At 40.9% G+C, this 12,428-nt stretch overlaps 1 protein-coding gene across 5 annotated transcripts in view; it reads right to left on the bottom strand.

The window, feature by feature from the left end:
• Positions 1-12,428, bottom strand: part of LOC106092614 (beta-1,3-glucosyltransferase) — a 59,322-nt gene that overhangs the window by 19,242 nt on the left and 27,652 nt on the right. For all 5 annotated transcript variants that reach the window (XM_013259512.2, XM_013259513.2, XM_013259514.2 and 2 more), the window contains exons 3-5: positions 6,254-6,627; positions 5,976-6,112; positions 2,543-3,200 (exon numbers count right to left, since the gene is read on the bottom strand). In XM_013259512.2, coding sequence (XP_013114966.2) covers positions 2,543-3,200; positions 5,976-6,112; positions 6,254-6,627 — 1,169 coding nt within the window. The remainder of the gene's footprint in view (positions 1-2,542; positions 3,201-5,975; positions 6,113-6,253; positions 6,628-12,428) is intronic.

The raw sequence follows: 12,428 nt of genomic DNA, 5'->3' as shown, positions 1-12,428 counted from the left end.
TCGAGTGAAACAAAATTAGTTTTTGCCCCAAAAACATAAATCTGATATACGAGTAAAAGTTTGGAATCAAGATACTGGGGAAGCCCCCATCTCCATAATTTCCAAACTGACATGTGATTCGATCTGGGCATATGGGACTAAAATGAGAGGTCTTTGGGAGTAGAGTCCTAAACTGAGAGTCATCCCACACATAAACCTCCAACCGGGCATGTCGACCCACATGCCCGGTTGCTAATTTGCCCATGAACATTCCATTAATGAACTTTTCTGATATAAATGAGTGCAGTCCGATTTAAGTTTAAGCTCAATGATAAGAGACCTCCTTTTGATAGTCGAGTTCGAACGGCGTGCCGCAGTGCGACATCTCTTTAGGGAGAAGTTTTTACATGGCTTCTATACACCTCACAAACGTCGCCTGTATTTGGAGGGGTAACCAATGTGCTCGCCCTAAAAGAAGAAGAGAACTATATATCTTCTTTTTACACCACTGCAAGGTAAAATACAGCAAAAAGGACAGAAAAATGAAGCCAACGCACAAGACAAAAAAAAAGTGCGCAACCAGAAACGGTCCAGAGTATGGACCAGTCTGCCAATTCAGGCTTATACAGAAGTCTAGAAAGACAAGGGAAACAAAGGCTTGGAAGGAATCCAACCACCAAAAGAGGTATACACACATGGCACTGTGTCTTCTTTTTATAATTGACGGGTGACGTCATCGCACACCCTGCAGGAGTCTGGCTCCCCTGCGTCCAGCGGTACGTCAATGACCCGATGTTGCAGCGACCAGCCAAGACTCTTATCAGCAGTCATGCTTCCTCCTTCCCAGGATATGCAGCGCCCTGTTGTAAGAAATACTCGAACATGCAACCCTGCAATACACACAGTCAGTCCTCGCCTTATTCGCAAGATCATCATAGAAGCGTCCACCCTACACTAGAAGCTTGCACAAATTAGGGATCTCTGACTCCATATCTCGATAAGAGTTAATCAGCGAACCATTCGTGGACAGCTCGTCGACCGCTTCCATGCCCGTTACTCCTTGAAGGTGCGGGACCCAGAAGAGCCATACAGCCTTTCACATGATTCCGGGAAGCTCTTTGCATATTCTAAACAGTCTCTACTACACATGACCCTATTTCTGAGTACCCAGGGCCGCTTTACTGTCCAATTATGTTATGACAGTCTAATCGGGCACCGCTCACACATCGACATCGCCCCAGTTCTAACACGACCGCGAAGACCTCTGCCTGAAATACGATGCACCCGTTCAAAAGCCTATATGATACCTGATTCCGAAAAATTCATTTTAATTAGACCCATCAGTGTAAGCAGTAGGTGTCAGAAAGGGCGGGGTACCCCTAGCCTAGAGATCACTTTTCGGGAAAATGACATCCAAACGGTCAGCGAGGTAAGACTCCCCTAGTATACTTTGATGGCTACGTCATCCCCGTAGGCAATAACTTTTACCTTTTCCCTATCGAAAGTCCTCAGTGTCCCATTGATAATACACACAAATCCAAAAAGTGTGGATATAATTTCTCATTGCGGAAATGATTTGGATCGTGGCTTTCTTGGATGCTGCAAGGGGCTGCGGATACGGGCTCTGAATTTTTGGTATACACAAATGGTTCGAAGGTGGATGAGGGGCTTCAGGGTTGGGTCTTTATTGAGTTGTAAGGAGTTAGGAATTTGGTTTTTTTTTTTTGTAGAAGGTCTTTGTAATGTTGAAGGTCGGAATGTCACGATATACATGGGAAAACAGGCGGCGCTAAAATCTCTGACATATGCTCATAAGGAGTCGAGATCTGTTAAAAGATAAAGGAAACGAATTCGAGTCATGAGAAAGACTATCAGGGTTTGCAAAAGTCCCAGGCTTTAGTCACAGTCTTCCTAATCGACCCCTCCGCTAGTGATGTGTTTTTAATCTGGCCCTTCAGCATAGTATAAACTCTATTCACCAAAAGAGGAGGTCTCTGATGTCCACCCGAGCGCCAAGTATGAACTCCAACTTCACCACATTAAAAGCCGTTAAAGTGAAATCACTGCACTGTTAGCATGCTTGTAGCCACATACCAATGAGAGTGTAGAATTCTAACAACAACCCACGTATGGTCCGAACCGATTACCCGATTTGTGCCAAAATTGATTGATTCACATCCTGGTATAGCTCCAGTATAAACCAGTCCTACGATTTCACTTCTTAAACACCTATACAATTGTTGTCCTGTGTTACTGTTATCTAAATTTAATATTTTGCATGTGAACTTTGGAATATCCTCAAATTATGCCCTTACAGTTCCTTCCTATAGGAAGAAGTTGACTATCCATTGTGGCGACCGAATATAATGCATTGTTATATGTTTGATTTCTTTCCTTAGTATTTATAACAGTTGTGTTATATTAAGTTTACGATGTAGTATGAAATCTATACCTGTATAAGTTGCCAGTTTTTGCCTTTTTTAATCAATTTGGAAAAGTTATTGAAGCAGTCTCAATTTCTGCATTGAAAGCAAACATAATTCCAATCACGGATTGTACTTACACACGACAGTGGTGATGATAATGCTGACGCAGTGGCTTCTTGTGTTGCATACATGGCACATGCTTTAACTTTTTTCTTTGTATGACCATGCTCCCATGTGGCCTCCGGACATATATATGAAGCTTTCTTCAAAATTATTTTCTTTGCTTTTGTCTGAGTTGTTGCTGACGACGATGATGATGATTTCGAGTCCCCACCATCAATGATTTCATTAGGATGCCGGAAATCAGAGTGTGACCCACCCTGCTTATTATTATTCTTGATGGTGTCAACATTCATGGTGGAAGCATTGTCGTGTGCCACAGAATGGATATCAGTAGTGGAGGTCCTTGTGTGAATGTGGCCTCCTGTGTGACCTGCCGTGGCTGTTATATCACTATTACTCCTCACCTTGTTGTTGGCAGTTGCCCCATGATAAACGTTGACATCAGGACTTTCGCCATCATTTAGTGATGACGTTGTCGACGTGGTTGCCTTTGTCAGCCTTGCTGTTGCTGGTGTCTCTGTTACTGTTGCTGTTGCTTCTGTTGTCACTGGTATTTGGACATTATCATAAATGAAACGAGCCAGCTCATGTGCCGCATCAATACTAAATTCTGAACGTAGAAGTGGTTTCTGTTTTAGATGTTTGTTGCGGTTGCTGAAAATGTCAGCAATGCTGATGGCGCCACATTCAGGCACAGGAAATAATTTGTAGAGCATGTTGCAGGGGGTCGGTAATGCATAAAGGGAAGAAAGAAAGGAAAAGAGAGAGAGAGAGAGAGCGAATCAACAGGGTTATAATGTGTTAAAGTGCAAATATGTACAAATGTTCATAGAAACACATACAACACAAGCACTCGCACTAATATATGCATTCGTACATAGTGTCTGCGAAGGATGTGTACGCTTGAGTTGCTCATACGCATCGAAACACCAGAAAATGTTCGCACAACATCCCAACTAGTACTGGTATAGCAACACCTACTCCAACTTCACTCACACTAACACACACACATGCACCTATCCACACCGACTAGAAAACCAGCAACAGATTTTTCTGTTAAAGTTAATGGCAACAACGTGTTACCAACACTGCACAAACAACAATAACAGAGGTATCACAAGCAACAACGAAAAATGGCAAAATAAACACAAATAAATCACAAAAGCTTTGCACACTTAACACTGGGTCTAAGGCACAGCATTTCGTATGGCATGATAATATGTAGAAGTTCTACATTAAGTCAATGGTCCATTTCGGTTGGTCTTTTACACCCACAACCACAAATATAATGATTTTGTCATTCCGATACAACCTGCCCGTCACAATCCTTCATCCAGGTATATTGCCCGATTATTAGAATATTGGTTTTAAGTGAAATTATTCGGAGGCCACTAGCACAAAGGATGGCATGCCCGCCTATGATGCTGATCGCTGGGTTCGAATCCTGGCGTCAACATCAGCAAAAATTGTCAGCGATGGTTATGCCCTCTAAATGCTGATAACAATTGTGAGGTACGTTGCCATGTAAAACAAGTAAAAATATATTGGGTTGCCCAAAAAGTAGTTGCGGATTTTTCATATAGTCGGCGTTTACAAATTTTTTCACAGCTTGTGACTCTGTAATTGCATTCTTTCTTCTGTCAGTTATCAGCTGTTACTTTTAGCTTGCTTTAGAAAAAAAGTGTAAAAAAAGTATATTTGATTAAAGTTCATTTTAAGTTTTATTAAAAATGCATTTACTTTCTTTTAAAAAATCCGCAATTACTTGTTGGGCAAACCAATATTAAGTTCGGCCAGGCCGAACTTTTCATGCCCACCACATGAATACATTTTAACCACATTTTTCATTTATGAGCCTATAGCAGCTATATCTAAATATAGTTCCATCTTCACCATATTCAGGAAGGCTATTTAAGGGTATAACCCAACTCTTTTTACCAACTTAGTCGTTTAAAAAATGCATCTTTTATGGGCCTAAGAACTTAAATCAGGAGATCGGCATCTGCATATGGCAGCTTTATCCAAATATAGACCGATCTGTACTATATAGGCAGAAATGTCGAAGAGCTTAGAAGAAGGGCCCACTTTGCCAATTATAGTGAAATGCTCCCTTTATAGGTCCAAGGCCTTAAATAGAGAGATTGGTCTATGTCGCAGCTATATCTGAAATATAGACCGATCTGGGCCATATTGAACACAAATGCCAAATACTGCCCACTATGTCAAATATCAGCGAAATGGAGTAATAAAGAACTTAAATTGGGAGATCAGTAAATATGACAGCTATATCTAATCTTAACCATACTCGGTACGTATGGCCGAACGCAACTCATTGTGCTAAATTTCAGCGAAATTGGTTAAATAATTCAGCTTTGATGAGCCTAAATTTAAAATCGGGAGATCGACATATATGGCAGCTGCATCCAAATCTAGACCGATCTTGGATATATTGAACTGGGATATCGAGGGGCCTAATACAAATTTCTGTCCTAAATTTCAGCGAAATCGGACAATTAATGCGCCTATTATGGGCTCAAGACCTTATATTGAGAGATCGGTCTGTAAGGCAGTTATATCCAGATAGAGACCGATCTTGACCACACTCGGTACGAATATGGTAAAAGCGCCTTTAATGAGCCCAAGACCTTAAATCGAGATAAAACTGGACCTCTCCGGCCCGTATTGAACAAGGATGTTGAAAGTCCCAACACAATTCACTTTTCCAAATTTCAGAAAAATCTGAGAAATGAAATGAAATGTTTCTTTAATGGGTACAAGACCTTAAATTGAGAGAAATCTGGACCTATCCGGTCTATATGGGGGCTATATCAAGATAAAGTTCGGCATAGCACATCTTCGATCTTAACCTGCCTATGGACAAAAAAAGAATCTGTGCAAAGTGTCAGCTCAATATTTCTATTTTAAAGACTGTAGCGTTATTTCCGCAGACGGACGGACCAACTGAATATACCCTCCATCTTTCGGTGTATAAACCTTCTCCCCAAAGAGATATCACACTGCGGCACGCCGTTTGGACTTGACTGTAAAAAGAGAAGAGGTCCCTTTTCATTAAGGTTAAAACTTGAATCGGACAGCACTCATTGATATGTGAGAAGGTTTCTCCTTTTCCTTAATGGAATATTCATGGGTAAATTTGTTTGAAGTTAGGTGTATAGTAGGATGCAAATGTAATTTGGAAGTTTCTTAGTTACCATTAGTTTATTTGGTATTTTCGTTTAAAACCTATGATATATCTAATTTTCATTCGCAGCCACTGTGCAGATTTTGTATACCTTTTAATAACAGAACATGGTGAACATTGGCGCCCAACTCCGTCACTCCAACGCATGTATCCGATTTCAACGACATAGTTCCTTGTACACAACAAACAAATAGCCTCACACACACACACACAAACTGTTATGAAAAGCCAAAGTGAAAACCTACCTTTTGAGTAGAGGCATGCTAAACACGACACCGGCACGCAGCATTGGATATGGAAACCATTTGGGATTCTCGAAAAATGCAAAGTGATGTATTATAGTCGGTTCACGATCATACAATGGATGGCCTAGAAACAAAGGCTGCCACAGAAACATGTGGAGAGATGAAACATTACGCATCAATTTTCGAATTGCATTCCCCTTAAGTCGGGTGACCTCCCAGCCTCCCCCTGCCAGTTTCAGGCCACCCGCTTGGGTCTGAGTGGAAAAACAAAAACATACCTGTGTATGATTTTCAAGAGTTAATCTTTGCATGAGTAGCCGTACATTAACGCTCGTGGTGTCCTCACAAAAGACAATCCATCTGGTAAGATGTGTTATTAATTCCTCACCAATCTCAATTTGTCCACTTGTCCTGGGCGATGTTGTTTCCGTTGTCCTTGTCATGTATGTTGTGGACATTAGATGTGGGATTATGTGTAGTAGGCTCCACTCCCCGGGGTAATTGAATAATTCATGTAATATCTGTACCTTAATGCTGTAGTCTGGTTGCAACTCTTTGGATTGCCTGATGAGATTCTCTTTCAGATGTTGACTTAATTGATTTTGTGGCGGGGCATCTTGGCTTCTGATGAAGAATATCACTTCGATGGGTGCTGCAAATGTAAATGTTGAATATATACTATGTTTGTCTATACGTGTATGTGTTATTGGTAAATGCATCAATGTTTATTAGGTTGTTCTGGAAATGTTAACGTTTTGTGAAATCGTAATATTTAGAATTTAGTTTTATTTTATTTATTTCTTTAAAGTAAATACAATTTACGAAATTACGTTTGAATCCTGAATATCATTTCAAAATTGTTTCAAATAATTGCTACAATAATTGAATATTGTTGGGAAGATGCCATTTTAATTGTTCGAAATTAATTTCTTGGATAGAAGAAATTAGTGATTTTGGAATGTTGTTGTTATTATATTGTAGCAGAAGTACACGTTCCATACACTGGAAAAAAAGATGTCCCAAATTTGAAGATTTTATCGATTCGTAGGATTTAAGCAATGAAAACGAGACGAGCAACCAAATATTCAAAATAAAGATGCTATCTTAAAATTTGATTTCCTATTATTACTAACGGATATGGACATCCTTTTAAAATTTTGATCGCTGATTGATTCTTATTTTACTTCATGGATAACTGCCCAATTATTATTTTTTGAAAATTCTTCTTTTAAGCTTCGCATCTTAACCCAAAACAAGTAAAAGCGTGCTACGTTCGGCCGGGTCAAATCTTGGGAACCCACCACCATGGATTCTGCTAAAAATGTATGCAAAATAATTTTAGTTGAAGGGCATAATTTTATTCTACATACCAAACTTCTGGCAAACATTAAACTGATTTGGACCGTATTTGGAAGTCGTAACAGAACACCGCATGGAAAATTTCACCCAAATTGGACAAAAATTGCGGCTTGTAAGGACTCAATAAATTAAATCGTGGAATCGCTTTATATGGGAGCTATATCAGATTATATACCTATTTGGACCGTACTTGGCACAGTTATTGAATGTCATAACAGAACACGACATGGAAAATTTCAGCCAAATCGGACAAAAATTGCGGCTTGTAAGGACTCAATAAATCAAATCGGGAAATCGGTTTATATGGGAGCTATATCAGATTATAGACCGATTCGAACCGTACTAAGCGAAGTTATTGGAAGTAATAACAGAACACTAGATGCAAAATTTCAACCAAATCAGACCAAAATTGTGGCTCCCGGGGGCTCAAGAAGTCAAGTCGGGAGATCGCTTTATATGAGAGATAAGTAATTAAAAGTCATAACAGAGCACTACGTGCAAAATTTCATCCGAATCGAAAAAAATCGCGGCTTCCAGAGGTTTAAGAAGTCAAATCGGGAGATCGGTAGCTATATTTAAATCTCAACCGATATGGCCCGTTTGCAATCCCCAACGCCTACATCAATATATAGTATATGTCCAAATCTCATGCGGCTAGCTTTACGCGTTCGACTACTATAGTGATTGTGACAGACGGACAGACGTGGCTTGATCGACTCAGAAAGTCGAGACGATCCAAAATATATATACTTTATGGGGCCTTAGAGCAATTTCTCGAGGTGTTACAAGCGGAATGACTATTTTAGAGATTTAGAGACGCTCCTTTTTGTAAGGCTATTTTGCGTCATTAACTACGGATCACTGTCGTCTGGTTCCTAGGCCAATTTCCTAACTTTGAGCGATATTTTGACCTTCATTTTAGAATTTTGTCTTAGTAACAAGATGCAAAGGTAAGGATTTATTAACATACCATTTCAAATAAAAAATCTTCATCATGAAGGAAACTTTTTTTTCAGTAAAGGGGGAACATTCTCTTTAGTGAAAAAAAAAATTGGAAAATTGATGATCTTTGAATTAAGTTCGCTAGTCATTGGCTCGAATCTTCAAAATTAGGACAAAAATTTAAGGTATAATTTCCTATCATTTGGTATATATTTGTGAGTCTATTTGGCATGACCCACTTTAGATTGAGTGGGTTGCTCAACAAAGGTGAGTTCACTCGGAGGCCAGCCTGGCCCATTGTGGAACCCTAGAAAGAAAGGGAAGAGAAAGGAGATGTAAGACCTCGAACCAGAGGTTCTACACGAATAAAAGAAAAACAGGAGGAATGGAGAACCCGAGCGGGGGGTGAAGAAACGCCCATCCCCATGCAAGCACGGATGTACCTACGCCGGTGCTTATTGCACCCCACATCGGAACCATCCTATTCCTTCAACAAATCTAAGAAGATCTACCGGGGGTACGTTCGTAAATTCATCCAGATCACAGAAGAAACGGCTCCCCAGAAAGGAAAGCTTATGTCCTTGCAGACGCGGACATGAACACAGCAAGTGCTCATTGGTCTTCTCTTTATCCTCATTGAGGCTACTCCTACAGAAGTAATTGTGCGGTATTCCCTTGCGCGCCGCAATGAGGCCTATGGCACAGTGTGCGGTTAAAACCCCTCGTCCTCCTCCGGTCGATGAGAGGCCAGAGCGCCTTTGTAGTCCGTAAATTCCTTTCCAGAATTTCCCTGTAATGTGACTACTATAATGGCACAGTCCTCTGCCTGAAAAACCGTATACTCATCTGGCCATCTCAGAGACATACCGATATCGAGTGCGTCGGAGTAAACCCCCAACCCAGTTCCCGGCTCGATCTTGGAGCCAACAAGAACAGCATTCGCCCTCCATTCATCCCTCCCAGGAGAACTAATCGCGAATGCCCTCGCTCTAGTCGACACTGGTGCCAAGAGATCCTCCTCAATCACCCAGAATCGAACTGTGGCAGCAACCATCCTCCTTCAACACGCCGAGTACCCTCAGCTTAAGAGCGACCTTGGCGGCGCGGTTTCGAATAAAGGCCTCAATGGACTGCATATCCAGCATCGCCTCCAGGCCTGCCTGCGGTGCGGATCTCAGTGCACCTGCGACCCCGACGCAGGCCAGACTCTGGATCTCCCACCATACAAGTGCTTCACAGGTCAGTACTGGTCTCACGATGGCCGTATATATCTAATAAATCATCTTGGGAGTTACACCCCACTTCCATCCGAACATTCTCCTGCAAAAGTAAAAAGCGCACAGTGCCAGTACAGTTTGGAATCAAGGACTATGCCTAGGTACTTCACCTCCTTCGACAGCAGCAAGGTGACCCCGTCCAAGGACGGGAGTCTTATATCTACGCGTGAAGAGCACCAGCTCCGTCTTCTCAGGATTGGTCCCCACTGAAGTTTTACGGTGTCAGTCAACCTCTCACCTTCATGTCAATCAATCTTTCCAGTGTTTTCAGCAAAAATGTTGACAGACTAATAGGCCTATAGTCTTTTGTCGTACTGTGGTTTATTCTTCCCGTCTTGTGAATAAAAACCACATTGTCCTCGCTTTTAGGACGTGTTGGATAGACCGAATTTAACAAATCAGGGTTTATTATCTTGTAGTGTGCATTTGTAACAGATTTTATGTATCGTGTAGTTTCGATTATATTAAAATCTTTAGGTCCTTTTTGGTGTAGTTGTTTATAGTTATGGCCGGCGAACGGTTTGCAACTTTTGCTGCAGCATCAGCATATTCGTTTCCAACTCCATATGAGCTGGAGTGTACATAATTTTTGTAGTTTTACTACGAAATTTAAGTTTTTTCACACGACTTATTAGGGGATCATTAGCGGTAAATGAACTAAGGACCTTTTTTGATAAGTGACTATCCGCACAGAAGAGAATTTTATTATTTTGACGTTTTACTTTTAGTGCTTCTTCGATGGTTGTGATTTCTGAGTTGAGAATAAATGTAAAATGTGGGAAGTTTCCCATTTTCAAATTAAGGTGGTTTTCGTTTACTATTGCAAAAGTATTTACATAAGGTGTGCTTGAACCATCACAGGTTTCCTTTCCAAGCAAAGTTTTTGGAGTTCTTCTATTGTCTTATTCATCCTCGTTTCCACGTTATGTTCCAAGGTGGTTGTAAAACGCGCAATTTGGGCGGTTTATTTAGAGAAACCAAAAATTCTTTCACCAAGTCCAAGATAAATACCATTGTACACTAAATTTTAGGCTTCCGTTTAATTTTTTTTTGATAATAATTGACGTCGTTGTATATTATGTTTGATTTGATTTGTGAACTTGATTCGCAAGAAGAATTTTTGACCTATGGTCTATTGTAAATTAGTGCGGTCTTGGGCTTGGGCGATAATTCTTAAGTATTGGTGGTTATACTTTTTTATTGGTAGTAAATGCGATTTCGGTGATTTAATGCGCAGTCAATTTTACTCAAAATTATTGACCTGAAAGTATGGATAAATGAACAAATATGACTTTCGCTGTGCATTCCGCAGATACTTTTCGATACGCTGTTACCGACAAAGGTTATGTGGTTTACCCAATTAAGTTTTCTGTTAAAAATTAAACCCAAAATTCTTAATTCAGATACGTCTTTAAACGTTGTGTTTCGTAATCATATTAGAGATTGGACATGCAATTTGTATGAACGTTGAAAAATAGAAACACATTGTTTTTGATTTGTTGACGATCAATAGATGTGATAATAAGTAAAATATGAATTTGTACCTAATTGTTTTCTTAGAAATACACGAATTCGTGGAAACCCTTTATTAGCAGAAAAAAAGGAAAAATATATGCTTTTTCGGAATTGGGCGATTGCAAAAAAGGGAGATCTGAAAATGTTTTTTATATTTGGTTCATGGGTCAGTCCCTGGGTTTTCAATGTAAACCCCCAGGCCCACTCTGTCCTCTAGCTTTGATCCATCCGTGTAACATGATCTTCCAGATGGCAATACTAGGGTTGCGTCAATCCAAGACTGTGCCGATGGCAGCAGTGCGTCGCACTCGACTTCAAGGTTCATATCAGGTATCCGATCGGAAACCTCTTCCCTTCCTTCCTGGTTTCCTATCGTCGCCTCGATTATACCGCGATGGTATGAGCTGCTCCCATCCTCAATCCATTCTCCCATCACCTCAAGTCTCATGGCCGTAGTGGCTGCCTCACACTTAATGTGGGTCGGATATCTAGAATTGTCTCCAGTGCCCTAGTGGGCGTGGTCCTCATCGCTCCGCCTATGCAAAGACAACATGTTCTCTGAGCCTGTTGTATGGTCCTTATGTTGCACTTTTCTCCATAGCAGTCCACCAAACTACTGAGGCGTAAGTATTGGTCTAATCATGCTCCTGTAGAGCCAGTGGACTATCCTACGATTCAGGTCCCATTTCGAGCCTACGGCCCGTCTACATAGTGCCCAACATCTGTGAGCCTTCTCAGTACCCTCCTGAATGCGACACTTCCAATTCAGTTTCCTGTCCAAGATCACACCTCAGTATTTGACCTTGTCAGATATCGAAATCGTCTTATTGAGGAAACATGGTGCGTTAAAATCGCCCACCTTCGTATTCCTCTTGAACAGACTTATTTCAGTCTTCTCTGGGTTAACATTGAGACCTCTGGGTCTAGCCCAGTCAAATGCCATATGCAAGACCCTTTCGGACCTTCTGCATAACTCGTTCGGATCCTTACCTCATAGAAATATTATAACATCGTCTGCGTAGCAGACGGGTTCAAATCCCTCCTCAGTCAGCATCCGCAACAGGTCATTTATGGTGGTCATCCATAGGAGTGGCGATACAATGCCCCCCTGTGGCATGCCCTGTGCTATTCCGTTTGTAACACCTCGAAATATTCGTCTGAAGACCCAAAAAGTATATATTTTCTTGCTCGTCTCAACATTCTGAGTCGATCTTGCCGTGTCCGTCCGTCTGTCGAAATCACTATAGCGATCGAACGCGTAAAGCTATCCGCTTGAAATTTTGGACAGATACTTAATATTGGTGTAGGTCGTTGGGGATTGCAAATGGGCCATATCGGTTCAGATTTAGATATATCTCCC

Source organism: Stomoxys calcitrans, chromosome 3 (genome assembly GCF_963082655.1).
Source record: "Stomoxys calcitrans chromosome 3, idStoCalc2.1, whole genome shotgun sequence".
Lineage (NCBI taxonomy): Eukaryota > Metazoa > Arthropoda > Insecta > Diptera > Muscidae > Stomoxys > Stomoxys calcitrans.
This window is presented reverse-complemented; position numbering and strand designations above follow the sequence as displayed.